Here is a 23,248-nt window from a genome sequence, read left to right on the forward strand (position 1 = left end):
AAGGACCTGCCACGTGTCAGGCCCTGTCCTGGGTGCTGGGGCTATAAAGATGCAGAAGGGTCTGAAGCCCAGCTCTTCCTTCTTCCTGTAGGCATCGGGGTATACTTTCCAGGGGCCCAAGAGCCTGGGTCTGAGGGTGGACACCAGAGTTCTAGTGGTGTCTGTGAGCAGCATCTAAATCTAATGGATGAATTTGGTCTTGTTACCCTGCTCAAAAGCTTTCAGCAGCTCCCCACTGCCCACAGGACAAAAACCCAGATGCTAGCCTGACATTCAAGGCTGTCACTAGTGTGATCTCAACCTCTCCCCTGCCCTCTTTACCTCCTACCAACAGAGGGGCAGAACCCATCCCCGTGGACCAAGATTCCCGGTCTCTGGGTCTGTGTGTGCACCAGTTCCTCTGTGTGGGCGGCTCACCCTGCCTCAGCTTGTGAAATCCATCTGGTCTGCTGGGATCCTGCTCAAAATGTCATCTTCTCCAAAAATCATTACTCAGGCTTTCCAGCATGTCTGAGTCCCTGGCACTTGGTTACACCCTTCCTGGTGACTGGCATCTGCCTCCACATCATGACCCTCCCACCCCTTGCTTGGGCAGCAAACTCCAGGAGGCAAGGTCTGGTCTCACCTGGCTCTAATTAATCTGTGCTTACCATCCACATGGTGTCAGCTAATTCTTGTTGAATGAATGATCACTGAATGAGTGGATTCTTGTTTTGGCCTCAGAACCAATTAGAAGGAGCCAGAAAAAACACATGGGGGTAGGGAAGGTGCAGTGTGGTGCAGTGGAAAAAAACCCTTCTGGAAATCTCAGCTCTGTCACTTACTTTATCAGCTCTGTGACTTTGGATGGACAACTTCTTTGTCAGTATGGTGGGAGAAATAGACATGCCTCTCTGGGCTGTTGTAAGGATTACAAATTCGGTCGAATGCTCGGCACCTGGTAGGTTGAACAGATCACAGTTAGCATTACAGATGATATATTAAAACCAAAAAAAGATGCCTAATGTCCATCAGTTGGTGAACGGACAAAGGAAATGTACCATGTTTGGGATATTATTTGGCAATCAAGAAAAGTACTGACGTGCTACAACACGAATGAATCTTGAAAACATTAGACGAAGTGAAAGAAGGCCAAACACAAGAAACTGCTAATGATTCCATTTAAATATGAAATGTCGGGCCAGGGTGCAGTGGCTCATGCCTGTAATCCCAGCACTTTGGGATGCCAAGGTGGGCAGATCACTTGAGGCCAGGAGTTCCAGACCAGCCCGGCCAACATGGTGAAACCCTGTCCCTACTTAAAATTAGCCAAATGTAGTGGCATGCACCCGTAATCCCAGCTACTTGGTTGGCTGAGGCACAAGAATTGCTTGAGCCTGGGAGGTGGAGGTTGCAGTGAGCCAAGATTGTGCCACTGCACTCCAGCCTGGGTGACAGAGTGAGGCTCTGTCTCAAAAAAAAAAAAAAAAAAAAAAAGAAAGAAAGAAAAGAAAAAAAAAAAAAAAAGAAATTTCCAGAATAGGCCAATCTGTAAAGGCAGAAAGTAGATTCATGATTGGGTAGGCCTGGGTGGAGGCCATGGGTAGTGATCGCTAATGAGGAAGGGGTTTCTTTTGGGTGATGAAAACAGGTGGACTTATGGTATGTTAATTATATCTCAATAAAACTGTTATTTAAAGGAAGAAAAGATGCCTGGATTCCCCAGGAAGTGTACAGTACACTTCTGTGAGAATCAGAGATGATTTCTGGGGAAGATGGGCAGGAGGAGAGTAAGTGGGAGAAGCGGCCACATGCGAAGCTCCCATCGTTCTGTCCTGAGAGGCTTTCTCCTGCAACTTTATTTATTGATTGATTTATTTTGAAACAGGTTCTCACTCTGTTACCCAGGGTGGAGTGCAGTGGTATGATCACAGCTCATTGCAGCCTCGACCTCCCAGGCTCAAACAATCCTCCTGCTTGAACTCCTGAGTAGCTGGGACTACAGGTTCATGCCACCACGTCTGGCTAATCTTTTATTTATTTATTTATTTATTTATTTATTTATTTATTTATTTATTGAGATTGGGGAGTCTCACTCTGTTGCTCAGGCTGGTGTCAAACTCCTGGGGTCAAGTGATCCTCCCGTCTTGGCCTCCCAACGTGTTGGGATTATGGGTGTGAGCCACTGTACCTGGCACCTCCTGCAACTTCTTCCTCAAGTGGAACCAATGAGGAAGCAAGCAACCCAGGGGTTTCACAAGTTTTGATTTCAATCAGCAATGGGCTTCCAATGCAACCCTTCTCTCCTGCAACCAGCCTCAGTAGAGAGGAACTGGAGATGAATTGGCCCCCATCACACCCCCACAGTGCCAACCTGGGCCCTTCCATCGGGGGAGAACACCTGCTGTGTAAGGAACAGAAAACAGCATGAAATAGGAACTTTGTGTGATGATCCCCTTTAAGCCTATTCAGCCCAGGGAAGTGCATATGATCAGCCCCATTTCACAGATGAAGAAAGTCAGGTTTACCCATTAGTGCATTGTGGGGCTGGTATTTAAACCAGGTCTGTCTGACTTGCAAGGTCACATTCATTTAGACATTACCTTTACTTTACATTTCTTCCTCCTCCTCCTCCTCCTCCTCCTCCTCCTCCTCCTCCTCCTCCTCCTTCTTCCTCTTCTTTTCTTCTTCTTCTTCTGGTGGGGTCTTGCTCTATTGCCCAGGGTGAATGCAGCATCATCATACCTAAATGCAGCCTTGAACTCCCGGCCTCAAGCAATCCTCCTGCCTTGGCCTCCAAAAGTGCTGAGATTTCAGGCATGAGCCACCATGCCCAGCCTGCATTTATTCTCTTGTAAGAAAGACATCATTGTAAAACAGATGAGAAAATAAAGAGGGGCGTGAAAAAGACACATCACTATTAAATGGACAACTCAGAGATAATCATGGTTAACATGTTGCTATGTTCCCTCCTGTCATTTGACTGGATGTATGTGATAATTAAAATTATCTCATAAGCTTTTCCTTATGTAATCAAATAGTAGCCAAAACCATGATTTTAAATGGCTGCTCACAACTCCATCTCATGGCTCTGCCATACCTTATTTATCCCCATCCACCCCCTACTCCCTTTCCCCTTCCCTGCTTTTGCAGGGGTCCTAGATGGTGGTGAGCCAGAGGGCAGCTTCGGTCAGCAGACTAGAGAGTACAAATAATAATAACACTCAGCGGACGGGCGAGCAGTTGTCAAGTGGGCTTATCACAAAAGAGCACCTTAGGATATTCCAGAGAACGACCTCACACCTGCTAATCACCATCCATAATCTGGTGCTAACTGTGCTTTAGCTGAAGGTGCTGGCAGGTCCTGCCCAGGTGCTGCCACGAACACTTCTATTCTGTGAGAATCAGAGATGATTTCTAGGGAAGATGGGCGAGAGGGAGTAAGCAGGAGAAGCGACCCACAGGCACAGATCTCATCTTTCTGCCCTAAGAGCCTTCCTCCTGCAACAATTTTTTGTTTTTTTTTTGTTTTGAGACAGGGTCTCAGTCTGTCACCCAGGCTGGACTGTAGTGGCAAGATCATGGCTCACTGCAGCCTTGACCTCCCAGGCTCGAGCAATCCTTCCCAAATTCAAAGCTTGGAGTGATGGTCCCAGTGGTTATGTCTAGGAGCCCTTTTTCCTGCCAGCCCCTCAGGGGATAGATGATTCTCAAATGCTTCAGGTGTGACATGGGCACAGCAGTGAGTCATTCCTCTGACATTCTTTGGGAAGAACATTTTCCATCCAGGCTTCCAGGCATAATAAGCTCCAGTCCTTTGGTGATAAGGAGTTCACAGACAGGACAATGTCTGAGTGAGTCTTAAACCCAGGACCATGGCTTGTGTTCACACCAGACTCTTCAGGGATTTTGAGGTGTTTGTTGTTGTTGTTGTTGTTGTTGTTTGTTTGCTGGAGTGCAGTGGCACAATCTTTGCTCACTGCAACCTTCACCTCCTGGTTCAAGTGATTCTCCTGCCTCAGCCTCCTGAGTAGCTGGGACTACAGGTGGGTGCTACTACGCCCAGCTAATTTTTGTATTTTTAGTAGAGACAGGGTTTCACCATGTTGGACAGGATGGTCTCGATCTCTTGACCTCGTGATCCTCCCGCCTCGGCCTCCCAAAGGGCTGGGATTATAGGCGTGAGCCACTGCAGCCGGCCCGATTTTGAGTTTTTATGTTCTAATTCCAAACATCTGCGCACAGGCCCCTCAGCATATTCTTTCCTGGGTCCAGTGTCACCTCCCAGGCCTGCAGGTAGGCTAGAGCAGTAGGGTGTGTGGGAAAGGCTCTGTGCTTTGCAGGCACTGACCAGCTGTGTGACCTTAACCACCCTGAGCCTCAGTTTCCTCAGTTGTAATGGAAATAGGTACCACAGGGGTTTGTTGCAAGGACTAACCTTGGGAATAAAAGGTAGCAGCAGCTTGGGCTCTGGACAGTCCATCTGGAAATGGACTGTCCAAGACCAACTTCCAGTTCCTCCCAACACAAGCTCTGGCACTTAGATTCCTGGTACCTCCACTGCTTCATCTGTAAAATGGAGTAACAATAGGAATACTTTATAGAGTCGTAAGGATTGAGTGGCTGGACGAACATCAAGCACTTCAAAGAGGACCTGGCATGTAGTGAGTGATCAATACCAACCACCTGGCTTGTAGCAGATGTGCTGTGTGTGGCCGCAGGTATTATTAGTAACATCTGTGCGCCCTTCAGAGCTTGCACCACATTTCACTCCTGGTGGAGTCTGGAATGCCACTACTATAGGTCAGGATGGAAAACCTCCCCGCAAGCACTTGCCTTAGCTTGTTTCCACCTAACAAAATAACACAAGTTCTTTACTATTTGGAATGGGAAAACTTCAAAGGCAAAAAAAAAAAAAAAAAAAAAAAAAAAAAAGACTTTTGAATTACTCCAAATCTTAAGCCAAAGTCAATGAAAAATATCAATCTTTACATTCAAATTTTGCGATACTTTTGTCTCCCCAGCAGTCAACAGAGAGAATCCAAGTGCACAGGAATGTCAGTTATCAGGGGCGAGGCTATGAATTCCTTTCAGAGCCCTGGCCTGGGGAAGAGTGCAGGCAGACAGATCTGAGTCCTGTTATCACGTTCTCAGATCAGGTGTCATTTTAGGAGTCATGAAGCATCTTAGTGCCTTTGTTTGCTACCTATAGTGCCCACCTCAGAGAGTAATAAGGATACGTAAGTCTCCACGTGAAAAGTGCTCGGCCCTGGCACATAGTAGGTCCTTCATTAATGGCAGTTACTAATTTTTATTACATATGCAAAATCATATTACAGGTCAAGTACACTATATGACAGTGAAACAGTTTTTTATTTGTTTGTTTGTTTTTGAGACAGAGTCTTGCTCTGTCACCCAGGCTGGAGTGCAATGGCGTGATCTCAGCTCACTGCAACTTCCACCTCCCAGGTTCCAGCAATTCTCCTGTCTCAGCCTCCTGAGTAGCTGGAATTACAGGCATGCGCCACCACGCCGGCTAATTTTTTTGTATTTTTAGTAGAGACAGGGTTTCACCATATTGGCCAGACTGGTCTCAAACTCCTGGCCTTGTGATCCACCCACCTCAGCCTCCCAAAGTGCTGCGATTACAGGCATGAGCCACCAGGCCTGGCCGTGAAACAGTTTTATTGTGTTTCTGTGGAATGCATCCTACCTAATCTATAGCTAACTCCTATAGTTCCCTCAGTTCTCAGCTCAGATATCCCTTCCTTTCTGTACTGTTTCCTAGTACTGGTTTTCATAGCACCAGGTACCTCTCTGGCATAGAGCTTGTCACAGTTGCAGTTTAATGTACCATCATAGGATTTTAAAAATATTCAGGTGTGTCTTCCATTAGGCTTTCATTCGGGAACTCCACACAGACAGTAACTGTATATTTTTTATTGCCTACTGTATCCTAAGAACTTTGTACCCTACTTAGCACAGAATGGAGGCTTCATAAATACTGGACACATGGGGCGGGGGGGAGAGAGAGAGAGAGAGAGATTCAACCTACAATCCCAACTCTGAGCTTCTAGTTCCCTGATGGTGGGGACTGTGATGTGTCTCACGTGGTAATGAGCATTTATGTAGAAGAGGCTCAGAAAATTTCTCCTCACGAACAACTAGAGTTCTTTTCCAAGCTCCACCATTTACTGGCATGCAAAATTTGGACCACCACTTAAGTTTTCCAGGCCTTGCTTTTTCTATCCCTAACATAGGACAATATTCAGGATTGTTGTTTGTTTGTTGGGGGCACCATGTTTCAGGCACTTAGTAGTCACCACATTTCAGTTGGTCCTCCTCAAGCCCTGCAACATCTGTGAGGTGGTCATCCTTAACAACTCACACATGAGCAACAGGAGACTGGGGGGGATGAGGGAACTACCAAGGTGGTCCAGCAGAACCAAGAATGGAACCAGGGTCTTTTAAAATCCAAGGACCACATTCTTTGTGCTTTCCAAATCATCACCTACCCCATGCAACTTACAGGATAAGCTACATTAAAGAACATAGGCAAAGGGTAAGTTACATTAACGAACAGTACGCAAAGGGTAAGTTACATTAACGAACGTATGCAAAGGGTAAGTTACATTAAAGAACATACACAGAGGGTAAGTTACATTAAAGAATGTACATACAAAGAACATAAGCAAAGGGTAAGTTACATTAAAGAATGTACATACCCAAACGGTAAGTTACATTAAAGAATGTACACACAAAGAACGTAAGCAAAGGGTAAGTTACATTAAAGAACTGTACGCAAATGGCTTTGTGCTAGTTATTCACTACCCCGGGGAAGTGAGGCATGCACAAGAACGCAGCCTCTTCATTCGGACCCTGGCTCTGACACTTGCCTGGCAAGTGACTTAACCGTTCCCAGGATCAGTCTTTTGTCTGTAATTTAGGAAGTTTAATGGCACTTGCATCCTAAAGTTGTTTAGAAGATTGAATGATATGGAGCACTTAACATACTTAGCACCTAGAAATTCCTGCCTAAGATCTCATTTCAGGGAGCCCAACTCAATCTTTGACAGGCTTAAACAAAAATTGTTTTTCTTCATTTATTCACTTACACAGCAAACATGCATTGAGCCTCTACTGTGTTTCCGGAACTGTGCAGGACCAGAGAGGCACAGGTGAAGGAGGCAAGGCTCTGGCTGTACTGGGGAAACAGCAAGAAGATTGCTACAATGAGGTGGGAAGGGGGCTGGACTAGAGAGAAGCCCTGATTAGTCTCCTTGCTACCTTTCTCCGGGAGAGCCAAGGCAGGCTTCCTGGAAGAGGTGATCCTTGGTTGAAATTTCCATGAAGAAAAGGAATGAGCACAGTGGTTGGGGAGGAAAGGACATTCTGGGCAGGTGAAATGACATGTGACAAAATATGGGCGATCATGGCACGTTAGGAAAACAGCAGGGTGTTCAACATGATTGGAGCACTGTGTGTGTGTGGTGAGGGGGAGAACTGAGGTTGTCAAGAAGTGGTTCTCAGCTGAGCATAGTTTTGCCCCAGAGGGGACATTTGGTAATGTCTGGAGACATGTTTTAATTGTCACAGCCCAGCAGAGAAGGTACTACTAGTACCGTTTTGGTAGAGATTAGAGAGGCTGCTAAACATCTAACAACGCACAGGACAGGCCTCTGTAACAAAAAAGTATCCAGTCAAAAATGTCCACAGTGTTGAGAGGTTTAGGTAAGTAGGGGCCAAAACATAAAGAGAGTGTGCCCGAGAGCAAGAAGGAGTAATTGGAAAGTGCTGGTGTAATCAGTTCTGGGTTTTAGAAAGCTCATTTTGGCTGCTTGTAGACAGTGCATCAGAGGTGGAGGAGTTGGTAAGACTGGAGGTAGGGAAAGTAATTTGGGAGCCACTGAAATGATCCAGATGAAAAATGGTCAGCAGGTGACTAGGAAAGTGGCAGAGGAAATGGGGATGGGTGGCTGGATGAGATGGTGAAGAAAGCACTACAACTTACTAATGTGTGGATGACGGGCAGGAGGGATGAAGGATGCCCAGGGTGCTGCCTTGCAGGTCTAGTTGGAAGGTGATGATTTCTTCTGAGAAAGTGCCCACAAAAAGTGAAGCGGGTTTGTGTGTGTGTGTGTGTGTGTGTGTGTGGTGTGTGTGTTTGTGTGTTGAGCTCAGTCTGAGATGTGTTGGACTCACAATGCCCATGGGAGTGGAGAAGCATCTTGGGTGATTATATGTGTGAGTGCATCTCAGAAGCAGGCCTGGGGCTGGAGATGAAGACTTGGGAATGACCTGTGTATATATTTGGTAGCTTGAGCCACGAGAGATGACATAACCTGTGGAGGGTGTGCAGAGTTGGGAAAGACGTGCACCAAGAAGCCAGGTGATGCCCAATATTTAACCATCCAGAAGAATAAGAGGAGCCTGCCAACAGAAATTGGGAGGGAATGGCCACAAAGGCTATTGAGAAGGGAAGTAGTTCTTAAGAAGGGGGAAGTGAAGAGGTATCACTACTGCAGAGGTCAAGTAGAATAATAACTGAAGAATGTCTGTTGGGTTTGGCAATGGGGTGGTCAGTGGGCACCTTGGCAAAAGCAGTTTTGGTGGAGCAATAGGGATAACAGAAACAAGATTGCTATGGTATGAGGAGGAAGAGGGTGTTGAGGAAGTGGTCAGCGAGTCTACACTGCTTGCTGGAGGAGCTTGGCTTTGGTGCAAATCAGAGAAGCCCGCTCACTCATTGACTTAACCTCCAAGAAACACAAAATCATCCATATCCTGGCTCAAATTCCAGCACTACCAGGACATGGTTGGCCCCCAAAAATGCCATCCCACTTCTCCTCTGCTTATCCTATCCTGTCTGTCAGTCTGTTGAGCCCAGGATAAGCACTTCTCCTCAAGAAAGCCTTATTCTGCCTACCCTTGCCCTTTATGTGATCCTGGCAGCACTGAAAATGTGTGTGTCTTCCATTAATGTTAGTTCTACACTTCTGAGTGTCTCCTCAATATATTGCCCTGTTTTACTAATATGTTCATCCTGTTTGCCTTATTTATCAGCTACCTTAAACCTCCCTGAAGCTAGAGGTTCTCTTTAAGTATTTATTGAATGAATGAATGAATGGATGATCCAGAGTCTGGCGGAGGCTAGTGTGCATGGTGGATGAGGCTCAGAAAATACCTGCAGAATCGAAATAAATAGACTTGTACTCTGACCTAAACACAGTTAAACTTTCTCCAGGGGGTAAAGTTCAAGTTGATTAGTCAATTGATTAATTAATTCATGATGTAATGGAAAAACTCCTTCTATGATCTGGGTAAGTTATAGGGCCGTGAACGAGACAGACAAGGTCCCTGTTGTCATGAAGTTTAATTTCTGAAAGAGACAGACAATAAACAAGAAACCAGTAAGAAAGCAAGATTGTATCATTTTGGTAAATGCTCTGGTGGAAATAAATATGATGACGTGGAACAAAAGTTCCAAATAGGAGAATGGGGTAGGTGGGCTTCTTTTAGAAAGAGTTCTCAGAGAAGGCTCGTCTGAGGAGGTAGACTTTTAACCAGTACAAATGCTTTAGCTTGGCCAATGGAGCGGGGACCAGTATGACAAGGGTCACTTGGCATGCCAGTGAGTTTGAGCTGGTAGACAAGAGCCTGATCATGAAAGACTTTGCAGATGGTTGTAATGGGTTTGAGTTAATTGCTAGTATGTGGGAAGACTTTGAATGGGAAGCATGGGGACAATGGCTTGTGATACATGTTATCAAATATGGTCACAGGGGCTAGTGAGGTGGCAGCAGAGGTGGGGAGAAGTAGATGGACTGGGGAAGGTGGAAGGTGGGGCAGGGGAGGCAATTACTGCAAAGTCATATTCCTTCTAAGCTCACTGAATGTTCATGGTCTCTGGGAGCAGAGGTCCCTGGAGGGGAAGGAGGATAATGTCACTTCCTGAGGAAGCAGGAAGAACCTATCTGAGCATGGGGACAGGGCTGGCTCGTTTCTAAGGGGCCTTCCAGATCTCACATGCCAATAGTCTTGGTCTATGTCAATCATTGGGGCATCCAAATGGGGAACTGTTGTCCAGGCCAATTTCACAGAACAACAGCCCAGTCCGTATCTCCCGGGCCACTCGCCCCTGCGGTGGTGTTAGCACTTTCACCAGCTTTTATCTGCCCCGTGAGGATATTGGCCAAGCCCAGCTAACAAGCAGTTGATCAGCCCCAGAGGGCAGGTCCCTGGAGTCCATCACTTTTCTGAGGGCGGGGAGAGAATCCTGGATCAGAACTTGTAACTAGAAGGGCCACCTGGCTTCCTGTGGTCTGAGGGAGAGAATGGTGAGATCTCTGGCCTGAATCAAACCTCTCTTTCTCACTGTCCATCTTACTTCTCTGCTGTCCCTGGGTTATTTTCCAGCAGCTGCTCAGCCCATTCTTGTGGGACCCTTCTCTGCCAATTCCTGCACCCACTGTAAATTTCACCATGGGAGGGAGATGGGCCTTGAGGGCTGTATTAGTCTTCTATTCTGCATAACAAATTGCCACAAATTTAGCAGCTTCAAACAACTCATGTTTATTAGCTCACCGTGAGTCCATCAGCAGTGTGGGCCCAGCGTGGCTGGGTTTTCTGCTCAGGGTCTCACGAGGCTAAAATCAAGATGTTGTCTGGGCTGTGTGCTCATTTAGAGTTTAGGGTTCTCTTCTAGGCTCATGTGGTTGTGGCAAAATTCTGTTCCCTGGGGTTGTTGCAGGGCTGAGGTCCTGTTTTCTTGCTGACCGTCAGATGAGGGCTGCTCTCAGGTCCTTGAGGCTGCCCGCATTCCTTGCCACGTGCGTGGTCTTTTCCATCCTTGAAGCCAGCAATGGAGAATTTCCCTTGTATTGAATCACACACATGGTTGGAATCTCTGACTTCAGGAAGAGAGCCCTGTGCCTTTTAAGGGATCACCTGATTAGATCGTACCCATACAGGGGCAGTCCCTTTTCCTTAAAGTCAACTGTGGCATGTAACATCACACAACCACAGGAGTAAAATCCATCCTATTTACAGTCCCAGCGATTATGCAGAGCGCACCAGGGGACAACTGAATCCTGCCTATCAAAAGGGCCAAGCAGAATTATTTTGGTAAAGAACAGTGGGATGTCATTCTTGGTTCTTCTGGAAAAAAATCACCCAGTAAAGTTAGAGGTTCTCTTGCCTTTTGGGAAGTCATCACAGAATCTCATGGAGGGTTTGGACCCTCACCCTAGAAACATCACACCATATGTTGTCTATAATTGCAGGGTTCATGGTCCCTTGAAGCCTATTCGTAGTTTCCAGTTTGAAAAGTTCTGCTGCAGGGTGTGGGGAGGGATGCAGGTGGAGGTGAGGGCTAAATAGTGTGAGCTGCGTATCTAGAGCTGTGATTTTTTTTTAGTCTTTAAGCTGCCATGTGTTGGGGGTTGGGCATGCGACGGGCATCCCAAGAGCTCCTTGGTATTGGCACCATCTCCAAGGTGATCTGTGCTCTGCCTGGTGCACACGTTTTTCTCCTGTTGCAGCAGCCTACCCTTGTAGAGGAGCAGATCCCTCAGTGCCAGGTCTGACACTAGACAGGTTGTACCAGGGGCTATAGCACACTCTCCCACAAGTCCCCGAGAATGAGATCAGAAAAGACTAAATGCAGTGGTGATCTGTCAGGTCCCCTTTGGGAGTGCTGGTATGGAGAGGATTGACTGAGTCTGTTGAGGAACCTCCAAGCCTCTGTAGTAACTTTAGGGCTAGAAAGGAGGATGCCTAAGATTCAGGATCCTGCAGTGTTGAGTCAACATTTCTTGGGGAAGGAGGCAGGGCCGAGGATTAAATGGAGATGATGGGTATCAGTTCTCTTGCTCAAAGGCACCGGACCCAAAGGCCTCCAGCTCTTTGCTCCTATTGAAAATTCAAGTCCTGAGCACACCATAGTTGTGATGCAGAGAGAGAATGTACTTATCAGAGAGCCTGGGCAAGTGGGCCCCGTGTGAGTACAGTTCAACCTCATTTATGTCATTGGCACCAGAAGTAGACATCAGTCTCTTGAGAGTTTGATTAATGTCGGTCACACCCAAAGACCCTGGGTAGCATTCATTTACTAAGCAATAACTAAATACCAGTTCCTGAGCTAAATGCTGCATCAGTCGGGGCTCTTAATGGCAGGCAACAGAAACTCTTCACGGCAGATCTGAGTAGAAAAATCCAGGACCGAAAGGAAATGGAGTAGCTCATGAAATTGCAGGAAGGGCCAGAAAACCAGACATGGAGCCAAAGTCAGGCTGCAGAACAGGTCTAGGGAGAATCCCACTGCTGCTGAGACCTAGACCTTGTGGCTGGCACCCAGGATGTTGTAGGGCTCAGACCCTGGATCAATGTATCCTGCAGTGCCTCTGTGGGTACTGCAACTCCAGGTACTCAATCTTGCCAACGCCACTGCCAGAGAGAGGCCTTCTTGGCCTCCATCTTTTTGGTCACTAGCTCCAGATTCAAAGTCTTGAACAGACACTTCTTCTCTTTGATAGAGCCCAGTCATATGCCTTAGCTGCAAAGGAAGCTGGAAATCTATTAGGCACTTTTGTCTTAAAAAATGAGAGGCCTACCCTCCACCAAGATCCATAAGAAATGGAATCCCAGAAACCACAGAAAGGGGTGAGGTGGTTGGGCATCTCACAGCATGCATGCTACATGTGAATTATCTCATTCATTTCTCACCCTACCCCGTGGGGTAGGTATTGTCATCTCTATTTCATAAATGATGATAATGAAGTACAGAAAGTTTAACGAACTTGTCCAGGGACACGACACACAGCTATTAAGAGCTAGACCCAGTCACTTTGAGTCTGACTTGGACTGTCTGACTCCAGAACCCACCCTCTCAGACACTGCTGTATACTTCCAGTGAATGTTGATGAAATGAAATTTTCAGGGTTGCTAAGCTGTGGATTTCAGATCCTGGATTGTGTGACCTAAAAGAGAGACTTCCCTAGGGGTGAGTGTCCCTGAGCAGTCAACTGGCTTCCAAGAATGGGCTCCCTCTCATCACCTTCTGATGGTAATCCTCTGTCCAACTGCCAAAGAGGCCCTGCGGGGAGGGCTTGCAGATGGGAGTGGGCAGAACCCAGCTCGAAGCTCCTGACGAGGCTCTTGTTGAGTCTGTCCTTTTCTGCTTCTGTCTTTTAAATCAATGGAGACAGTGGACGGTTATCTCCATCCTCGGCTCAAGATGAAATGCATCCTTCCTTGTTTTTCTGATTCCTTCCCAATATGTGTACTGTTAACTTTAGTTATGAAGGCAATAACAGTGTCCTGTGCATACGCCAAGGTTGTCCAACCTCCACATCTTTGCTCAAGCTGTTCCTTCTACTTGAAATGCCTGTTTCCTTCCCTTTTAGTTGCACCTTTCCATCCAGGTAGGAATCAGCTCCTTGGTTCATGGAGCCTTTTCTGCTCTCTTTTACTATGGATGGACTTCCTTCTGAATTAGCAGAGGGTGTTTCCTAGGTTGGTCTTAACCCTTTTCCTTTTGTTTGACGTCGATTTACTCATCTTACAAATTAGGTTGTAAGCAAATTGAATACAGGATCTATGCTTCGCTCTGTTTTTATCTCCACCTGGACAGCATCATTTTTGACACATAAGCAGACACATGGGAGGGGAGAGAAGTTTGGTGCCAGAAAGAACTGGATTTGAATTCTAACCCTGTTATTTACCTGACCACGTTACTTAACCATTAATTACTTCAACATATGTTTATTGAGTACCTACTATGTGCCCAGCACTATACTAAGCACCAAGGATACAATGGTGAGTAAAGAGATGCAGCCTTCTCCATCATGAAGGAAGACCGATGTTAATCCATTAACCAAGTAATCTCACAAGAAAAGTAAAATGACTGTGATAAGGACAAGCCCTTGGAGCTACAAAAGGGTGTATACAGGGCATTGATCCAATAAGGGCAGTGTTGCGGGGGGGTCAGGAGCCACACAGAGCCTGAGTTTCTCACTTGGAAAATGGGGTATCAACCACCTACCTCACTAGGTTTTTAAAAAGAGGCTAAATGAGGTGATACTTGCCATGAATGGCATTTTATTGATTAATTGATGGATTGATTGAAATGGAGTCTCACTCTGTTGCCCAAGCTGGAGTGCAGTGGTGCAATCTCAGCTCACTGCAACCTCCACCTCCTGGGTTCAAGTGATTCTCCTGCCTCAGTCTCCCATGTAGCTGGGATTACAGGCAGGCACCACCATACCAGACTAATTTTTGTATTTTTAGTAGAGACGAGGCTTCGCAATGTTGCCCAGGCTGGTCTCAAACTCCTGACCTCAAATGATTCGCCCACCTCGGCCTCCCAAACTGCTGGGATCACAGGCAGAAGCCACTGCATCCAGCCGCTTGCCATGCATGGCATTTAAAAATGTTCAGTAAATGTTACCACATGAAGGCTGGTAGGTTGGCCAACTCAGTGGTGTGATTCAGAAGGAAAGCAGTTAGACGTATGTGAACATTTCCTGTACTTGAATATCCTCAGGACAGTCACTCCTAGACCCATCTTCCATCACGATCAGCTGGGAAACTTTAAGCAAAAATGCAGACATCTGACCTTCACTCTAGACCTGTTAGCCAATCAGAAGTTTCTGGTCAGGGCATCTGCATATTTTAAAAAATATTTACTAAGGCAGCCTCAAAATTACAGGTTCAGCACACATTTGCCATAATCACTGAAGAAGTGCAAAGTTATAAAAAGAGGATAAACAACAATCTGCCTCCCGCTTTCTTCCCTCTCCTCCCCTGCTTCTGGAGGCAACAAGGTCAACTATTTGGTGTGATTCCTCTTAGCATTCCCTCCATCAATGGCCACATAAGGACGCCCACAGATAAGCACCTGTGTGGGTTTGTTTTCCTTGTAAAACTATTCACATACTAAATACTTTCCTCAGTATCTTGCCTTTTTTCACTTCATAATGTCACGCACACATCTCTTCAGGTTTATAGATACAGGTCCAGCTCTTCTTTTCATAGCCATATAACTTTCTGTAGAAGAGAGATAACACATTTTATTCAGTGTCCGATTGATGGATCTCAAGATTGCTTTCATTTCTACAAACAGACAAGCAATAACACAACTCTGTAAAAGTTTTCTTACTTATAGGTGCTTTTATGTCTAAAGGATGGTCTCCAAAGAGTGAAACTGATCAAATGTGCATTTTTTATTCTAATAGATATGGACAGATTTGCTCTCAAAATGTTTGTGGCAATTCAAAACACCAGTAAAGCAGGGGAGATGTGTATTTTGGAAAAGCACCCAAGGCGATTCTGAAGTGCAGACCAGGATAAGAACCATTGCCCAGGGCTGTTGCAGATGGTCCCTGGGTTCCTGAAGGAGGTACCAGGAGAGAAATCTTCACTGAATGAGTGGACTTCCCCAGGGAAGTGATGAAATGGTCCTTATCAGCCTTGCTATCTCCCTCTGACACAGGCAAACTCTCTCCCCCTGGGGGAAGTTCCTCCAAGGCCTCTATATAAGATGTCTTTGTGAGAGGGAGCCGAGAAGGACCTGGGCTTTGGGAAGATCTAAAGACCCAGGAAGGTCTCTAGGTGAGTGAGTGCTTTCTCTGCTGTGGTGGAGCTGGCGACAGTTTATTCTCCCAGGAGGTCCCTAGCTGTGGCTGACGGTTTCTGGAGGGCTGGCAGGGGTCTACCAGTGGCTTTCAGGTTACGAGGTGTCGGCAGGGGCAGCCTGCATCCTCTGCCTTGCACATTCCTTCTGTGGGATGTGAAAGCGCTCCTTGGCTGGGGAAGACGGTGGAGACATGAAGGAGAGCCTGGATGGCTTCTTGAGCTTTGAGGAGGGGACATACCTTCTAAGTCCTGTGTGTTCCTAGGAAAGCCAATAATCATTGCTTCTCCCTCCTCTTTTATGTCATAGACTCTGAGGGACCCATTAAGTACAAACAAACAAGTGTAATAGTTCCTTCTTTACTTCCAGGCCTGAAGGAAAGCCAGCCTCAGCCACCCCTCAGGGTTTGCTGCGTCCTGTTTGGAAAGAGGTCCTTGTGTCCCGGATCCTGGAGCATCGGGAGCTGAGCGTGGCGTGAGATTTTCTGGCCCATCCCGATTTCTATTCAGGCCTTCTTTTTCTCCACCTGACTCCCACAGTCCCCTAATGGCGTGATTGTGATGTGTGTGTGTGTGTGTGTGTCTGTGTGTGTCAATGACAAACTGTGTTCTCCATTGCAGGATAAAGCCAAGATGAAACTCCTCCTACTTCTGGCTCTTCTATTTGGGGCAGTTTCTGCTCTTCATCTGAGTAAGTGTTGTTTGCCTTCAGTCTTTCTTTCTCCATTTTTTTCCTTTCTATAGTAAATGAGATCAGAGTTACACACCCACCCCCTTCTTTGATCGTCTTCTATTTCTGAATTTCTTTGTGCTTAAAGGGATGGGGACCCTATGGCCATGAGTTGAAAGAATTTTTCAGGGCCTCTGTTATGTCTGTGGTCTTGGTTTTGCTGTGACACCCCCAATTTTGTCCTTTCTCCATGATGCTTACTTTGAGCTTACTGGGTACACAGCACTTTCCATGCCTTCTCTTCTTTAACTCTCTTAGCATCTCCATGAAGTAGGTGGTATTGTATACCCATTTCACAGATGAATAAATAAAGCTAGTGGATGATAGAACCAGTACCCAAGCCCATGACTGCCCAACTCTAAGTCCATACTCTTAACCACCCTGACCTTGTCAGGCATGTTGGGTTCCCCTCATGGAGACTGGGTTCCGGGTTCCTCTTCCCAGGCAGGGTTGAGCACTCTGATGCCCAGGGCAAGGTGGGAGCTGTCCGTGGTTCTGGGGAGGAACAAGGGGAGATGTGAAGGAAGGACACTTGGCCATCCTCCCTGCCAGGGCCTGAGACTTCCACCTTTGAGAGCACTTTGGGTGCTAAGACCCTGCCTGAGGATGAGGAGATGCCAGAACAGGAGGTGGAGGAGATCCTTTCCAGGGAGCTGGAGGAAGAGGAGGAGGGGGGCTCTGGAAGTGAAGATGCCTCCAAGGAAGATGGGGCTGTTAAGTTGATCTCAGTCCCAGATATGGTAGACAAAAACCTTACATGTCCTGAGGAAGAGGACACAGTAAAAGTGGTGGGCATCCCTGGGTGCCCGACCTGCCGCTACCTCCTGGTGAGAAGTCCTCACACGTTTAACCAAGCTTGGGTGAGTGACCTGTGGCTGAGGCTGAGGCGGGAGCATGGGAGGGGTGTGGGACATGTCTCCAGCATTGCTATCACTGGCTCTTTTCCCCATTGAGGCTCAGTAGATGTCCCAGAGGCCCTGTCTCAGTAGATGTGAGGGCTCAGTAGAACCTGAGCCTCACAGAGGTGTTGGGGTAAGAGGGGAAGTCCACCTAGAAACAGAGGTGGCATTTTGGTCTCCAACCTTTAAATGGTTGTGGCAGGGAGGGAGGACATGAATTGTGGGAACTCAAGACCCACATGAATTCATGTAGGAAGGATGCTCCATTCTTTGTCTTTTATCCTGCCCTGCAGTTTACTTGCCAGAGGTGCTACAGGGGCAACCTGGCTTCCATCCACAACTTCAATACTAATTCCCGAATCCAGTGGTCAGTCAGAGCGCTCAACCAGGGTCAAGTCTGGATTGGAGGCAGGATCACAGGCTCGGTAAGAGAGGTGTGAACACTAAATGGTGTGCACCTGCTGATCTCAGCCAGTACTGAACTTGCGGCAGATTTGTCTGTTTTTCTCCTCTATAATCTCCAGACGAACCGGGGATAGATGGACACCCACAGACAACACCGAGGGGGCTGCCTGGGCATTCAGGGAAGAGCTAAGAATTTAGAATCAGGAGGTTTGGGTATAAGTTCCTTTCCATCTCTCACTATCTACGTAACTTAAATTATCAGGGCATGGTGGTGCATGCCTGTAATCCTAGGTATTCGGGAGGCTGAGGCAGGAGAATCACTGGAACCTGGGAGGCGGAGGTTGCGGTGAGCCAAGATCAAGCCATTGCACTCCAGCCTGGGCAACAAGAGCGAAACTCCGCCTCAAAAAAATATATAAATAACAATAAATAAAAACAAGACCGTGAGTTTGCTTCCTCATCTCTAGGATGAGTTGGCAACCCCTGTTGCCAACCTTTTGTTAGGGCTGGAAGGATAAGCCTGTCACTGGGATGCATAGAATCTGATGGTGATGATTGCCATGGATCAGCATTTCAGATGACCAGGACAGTTCCCATCATGGTCCAGCAGGGAAGGGCCCATTGCCCAGTGGGCAGCAGGAGGAGCTGGCAGATACAGGGCCAGATCTGCCTCTCTGCCTTCCCTCTGCCCCATCCCTTCTTCCCCTCTTGCTTTCTCCAGGGTCGCTGCAGACGCTTTCAGTGGGTTGACGGCAGCCGCTGGAACTTTGCGTACTGGGCTGCTCACCAGCCCTGGTCCCGCGGTGGTCACTGTGTGTCCCTGTGTACCCGAGGTGAGGTGGGGCTGGGGATGAACGATGGAAAGGTCTGGGAGGTGGGAAGTGCCCCAAGGAGGAGTTGCTACGAAGAGCCTGACCCTTTGAGGGAGAGGTTTCCTGGGTCTTTTGTATACTTCGACTCCACAGTGGTGTGTGGGTGGGAGAAGAGGCCCTCCTGTGGGTTGAATTGGGGTGGACAAGAGGCTGAAAGTCCCTTTCTGTTCTGCCTTTACAGGAGGCCACTGGCGTCGAGCCCACTGCCTCAGAAGACTTCCTTTCATCTGTTCCTACTGAGCTGGTCCCAGCCAGCAGTTCAGAGCTATCCTCCCCTGGGCAGCTGCCTCCCCTCCTCTGCTTGCCGTTTCTCCTTCCACCTCCCTGCAATAAAATGAGTTTTACTAAAACAGATTTATTTTCTCATCTGATTGCTGATCCACTCTACTTAGCCCTCATTGAAACTTCTTCCTTATCATCTCTCCCCACACCACACCTTTCATAGAAGGGTCAGAAGCTAACACTCCTTGAGGAGGAGGATGGAGGGTGGAGTTGGGTCTATGGAGCCTTTTGGAGATGGAGAAATGGGTTCAGCTGGCTCTTTTCATAGAACATCTCATTACTGGGCACCTAAATAGGTGCTGCTAGGGCCTTTCAAGGTTGTAGGTAGACTCCCAATGGCCCAGTTTGCGTCTCTGTACTCAAAGGCATTCTCTCTCTCTCTCTCCAACCCCAGAACTGTGGTTGGTTTGATATGTAAGGAAATTAACATGTCCCTGAGAACAGTCCACAACTCTCAGGAATGAATGTATAAGTACCCCAATCCCCGACCCCTCAAGTGGAATAAACCTAACATGTATTGGGCACCGTTTCCCAGTGGCCTGCTGTGGTAGTTGGCCTTATTTCATGCATTTTATGGGTTGCCTTCCCTTCCTCAGCTGCATTCTCTGCTCCTTCCTACTCTCTGCAACTCCCAGATAAACACTTGTATGCAACTCCCTGTCTCAGGATCTCCTTCTGGGGAAACCTGATATAAGACAGCTTGCCGTGTGTCAGACTCTGAATGAGGCCTGGGAATACAAGACGTAGTTCCCTGGCACTTGGGATATATGGTTGTTTGTAACATAGGCACAAAAACATCTACTAGTTGTTACCGCTTATTGAGTGCCTACAACATACCCCCTGCTGTGGCGGGCACCCTGCCTAGACGACCTCATGTGATCAATAATTATTAGCCCTATTTTACAGAACCAGGCTCAGAGAAGTTAGGACCTGTCAAAAGACTTGCCCGAGACTGAACCTCTAAATGCAACCCATACTGAAATTCAACTCTGCTCCAAAGCATGTTCCTTTAACCCTTGTGCTTTTACAGCTGGTTACTCCCCTTAGGATCACACGGGGATGAAGCACAGCGGGAGGAAAGATAGACTGTCTCACTCTTGGGTTCATCTTGGGACACAGGACTCTGGCCCAGCTGGAGGTGAGACAGCTTTAATCAGAGGGGAGGGAGGAAGGCATTCTCAACCCCTTCTCTACTGCAGAGGTCAGCAGAAGAAAATAATTCAAAGTTCTAAAGCCATTTTTTCTCCACCATGCCTCCAATTCACAGATCTTCATATATGATTGGAGGCTCAGAGAGGGGTGAAACAAGAACTCTATTTTTTTTGGAGTGTGGCACAGAGAAGGGATGCTACTTGTCTAAGGTCACACAGTAAGTTGAGAAGGAAATCAAACTCAGGTCCATTTCAACTATTGCTCTACGAGAATCTGTTGATTTCAAAGATGGTGGACTATGGGTTCAGCCCTGTGATGAGTGCTGTGAGGATGCAACTGAGGTGGAATTTTCACTCCTCGCCCTATTGGACTTCATATTCTAGTGTGGGAAGGCATTGCTTCCCTTATTTCAATATTAACAACAAAGGGTAATAATATTTCCCATTTATTAAGCATTGACTAGGTATCAGGTTTTGTGCTAAATGGTAGGTGAGCTTTGTCTGGTTCCTCATAAATCTCTGCTGCTATGGGTGTGTGCTTTGACAGAAGTTTGACTTCCAGTCCACAGAGATCTTCTTTGGGGGAGTAATATCAAGAAGTGGCATGAAGGAGGCTGCAGGGCTCCTAGTCACATTCTGTATCTCGACCTAGGCATGTTCACATTGGTGTGTTCACCGCAAAGACTCCCCGAGCAGTCCACTCTACAGTGTGCTTTATAGGAGCACAGTGTACATTCATTTAAAAATTTTTCTTGGGCCGGGCGCGGTGGTTCAAGCCTGTAATCCCAGCACTTTGGGAGGCCGAGAGGGGCGGATCACGAGGTCAGGAGATTGAGACCATCCTGGCTAACACGGTGAAACCCCGTCTCTACTAAAAAATACAAAAAACAAAACAAAACAAAAACAAAAACAAAAAAAACTAGCCGGGCAAGGTGGCGGGCGCCTGTAGTCCCAGCTACTTGGGAGGCTGAGGCAGGAGAATGGCGTGAACCCGGGAGGTGGAGCTTGCAGTGAGCCGAGATTGCGCCACTGCACTCCCGCCTGGGCGACAGAGCGAGATTCCGTCTAAAAAAAAAAAAATTTTTTTCTTGGCTAGGCACGGTGGCTGATGCCTGTAATCCCAGCACTTTGGGAGGGCGAGATGAGCAGATCACCTGAGGTCAGGAGTTTGAGACCTGCCTGACCAACATGGAGAAACCGCGTCTCTACTAAAAATACAAAAAAATTAGCCAGGCGTGGTGGCGCATGCCTGTAATCCCAGCTACTCGGGAGGCTGAGGCAGGAGAATCACTTGATCGCTTGAACCTGGGAGGCGAAGGTTGCAGTGAGCCGAGATTGTGCCATTGCACTCTAGCCTGGGCAATAAGAGCGAAACTCCATCTCAAAAGAAATAAATAGATTTTTTTTTTCTTAAAAAGTAAAAATCATGAAATAAAGGGACTGGGCTAATATTGCAAAATATGGGTTTGTGTGTGCATTTTCCTCTCCTGTAAGATACTAACTAAGCTCTGTGAAACAGTTTATCAATGATTCTTTATCATTGAATCCATGGAGTTCCTTACACAGTGCAGAGCACAGAGTAGGGGTTCAATCAACAGTACACTCATTGCTTTTTCATTGACAAGGGGCACCCTCACTCAACCCATGTGCCAGACATATTTCTGAGAGCTTTGCTTAAGCTGATCTCACAGGAGGCAAATCTTGTCATTAGCCTTAGTTTACAGATGAGAAAGCTGAGGCAGAGAGGGGCTGACCCTGGAACTTGTGATTTCATTATACATCATCCTACACTGCCTCTCAAGATGGCAAGGCCTACCCTCTGAATAATGAGGGGATGGACTGAATCTTGGAACAAGAGGCAGAGTTTGAAACCCCTATGAACATAAATGCAAACATTAAGCCAGAGGCTTGGGGTTCCACGGATGCTGAAAACAATGTTGGCATCATTGGCCAGATCATCTGGAAGTAACACATCTGGGTGTGTCAAAAAAAGCAAAGATTTGGGAGTCAGACAGGCTAGGATCTGATGCATCATTTGTTACTAGTTGTGCAAACTTGGATAAGTCATTTGACTTCTCTGAGTTTTTGTAGTATATATATAGACTAGAGATGGCAATGCCCAATTTGTAGGATGACTTTTAAGGATTAAGCGGTTGTTAAGTAACAGATGTAAAAACCTTAATGAAGCATAGTGTCTGGTCCATGGAAGACCTTCAAAAAAGTTTTTTCTTGTTTTAAATCAGACAGAAAAGGTCACTGAGGTCATTGGAATATCTTTGCCAAGGGTTTATATACAATGAAAACAGGGTTGACATGAAAGAGGGAATGGTCTGTTCAGGAGGGAGGTTGATGGGAGGAGGCTAGAGAAACACAGCTAGTGGGTGTATAAGGAGCTGGGAGCCTATGGTTCAGGCCTGTCTCTACTTACTGTGTGACCTTGGGCAACTTGTTTAAAATCTCTGAGATGCCATTTATCCATCTGTGAAATGAAACAACGAGGCCGGGTGTGGTGGCTCCCGCCTGTAATCCCAGCACTTTGGGAGGCCAAAGGCAGGTAGATCACCTAAGATCAGGAGTTCAAGACCAGCCTGGCCAACATAGTGAAACTCCATCTCTACAAAAATAAAAAAAATTATCCAGGCATGATGGCGGGTGCCTGTGGTCCCAGCTACTCGAGAGGCTGAGGCGGGAGAATCGCTTGAACCTGGGAAGCGGATGTTGTAGTGAGCCGAGATCATGCCATTGCACTCCAGCCTAGGTAACAGAGCCAAGACTGTCTCAGAAAAAAAAAAAAAAAAAAAAAATGAAAAAAGAAAGAAAGAAAGAAAAGAAAAGAAAAAAGAAACAATGAGTGAGTGTGAGGCTTAAGGTGGCATTGGTTCCTGAGAGCAGCCAACCTTATTAGTCATCCCAATCACCAAGTGAAATGGTACCCCTGACCTGGATCAATGGATGAGGAAGAATAATGGCAGATGGGGGTCTATGCTTCTACCCTCCACCACTAGGGAGGTCTCAAGCTTGGAATTCAGCAACCAGGTTTTTAGGTCCTGGACCTGGCCCATCCTCCCACAGTCAAGTAGATAAGTGGAGGGTTTGGTCCGTTGGGCTAAGGAGATAGTGATCAAGGCCGTTACTCTGCAATCAGACTCAGAAGTGGCCTCTCAGTTACTTCTCCATTTGTGGGTCACCTTGGGAGAGCAGAGGAGGGGAAGGAATTTAGGTCTTCTTATCCTCTGGGCTGCCTGTCCCTGCTCCCTGAGCCCTGGAGGGCTGGGGTGGAATATGGAGAATAAACCTGTA

At 47.0% G+C, this 23,248-nt stretch overlaps 1 protein-coding gene across 2 annotated transcripts; it reads left to right on the forward strand.

Annotated features, from left to right (window-relative positions):
- The first annotated feature begins 15,504 nt into the window (after nucleotides 1-15,504).
- Nucleotides 15,505-18,869, forward strand: LOC105496054 (proteoglycan 2, pro eosinophil major basic protein). Of its 2 annotated transcripts, XM_011766088.3 has the most exons (7): nucleotides 15,505-15,588; nucleotides 15,980-16,084; nucleotides 16,231-16,300; nucleotides 16,892-17,199; nucleotides 17,532-17,663; nucleotides 18,365-18,476; nucleotides 18,697-18,869. In XM_011766088.3, exons 3-7 carry the CDS (start codon nucleotides 16,243-16,245, stop codon nucleotides 18,753-18,755), a joined length of 669 nt encoding a protein of 222 aa, XP_011764390.1. In that variant the 5' UTR covers nucleotides 15,505-15,588; nucleotides 15,980-16,084; nucleotides 16,231-16,242; the 3' UTR covers nucleotides 18,756-18,869. The 2 variants fall into 2 exon arrangements, with proteins under 2 accessions (XP_011764390.1, XP_011764391.1); XM_011766089.3 differs by lacking the exon at nucleotides 15,980-16,084 and having other exon boundaries at nucleotides 15,540-15,705.
- The last annotated feature ends 4,379 nt before the right edge of the window (nucleotides 18,870-23,248 follow it).

The sequence above is a fragment of the Macaca nemestrina genome, chromosome 12 (assembly GCF_043159975.1).
Source record: "Macaca nemestrina isolate mMacNem1 chromosome 12, mMacNem.hap1, whole genome shotgun sequence".
NCBI classification, from domain to species: domain Eukaryota; kingdom Metazoa; phylum Chordata; class Mammalia; order Primates; family Cercopithecidae; genus Macaca; species Macaca nemestrina.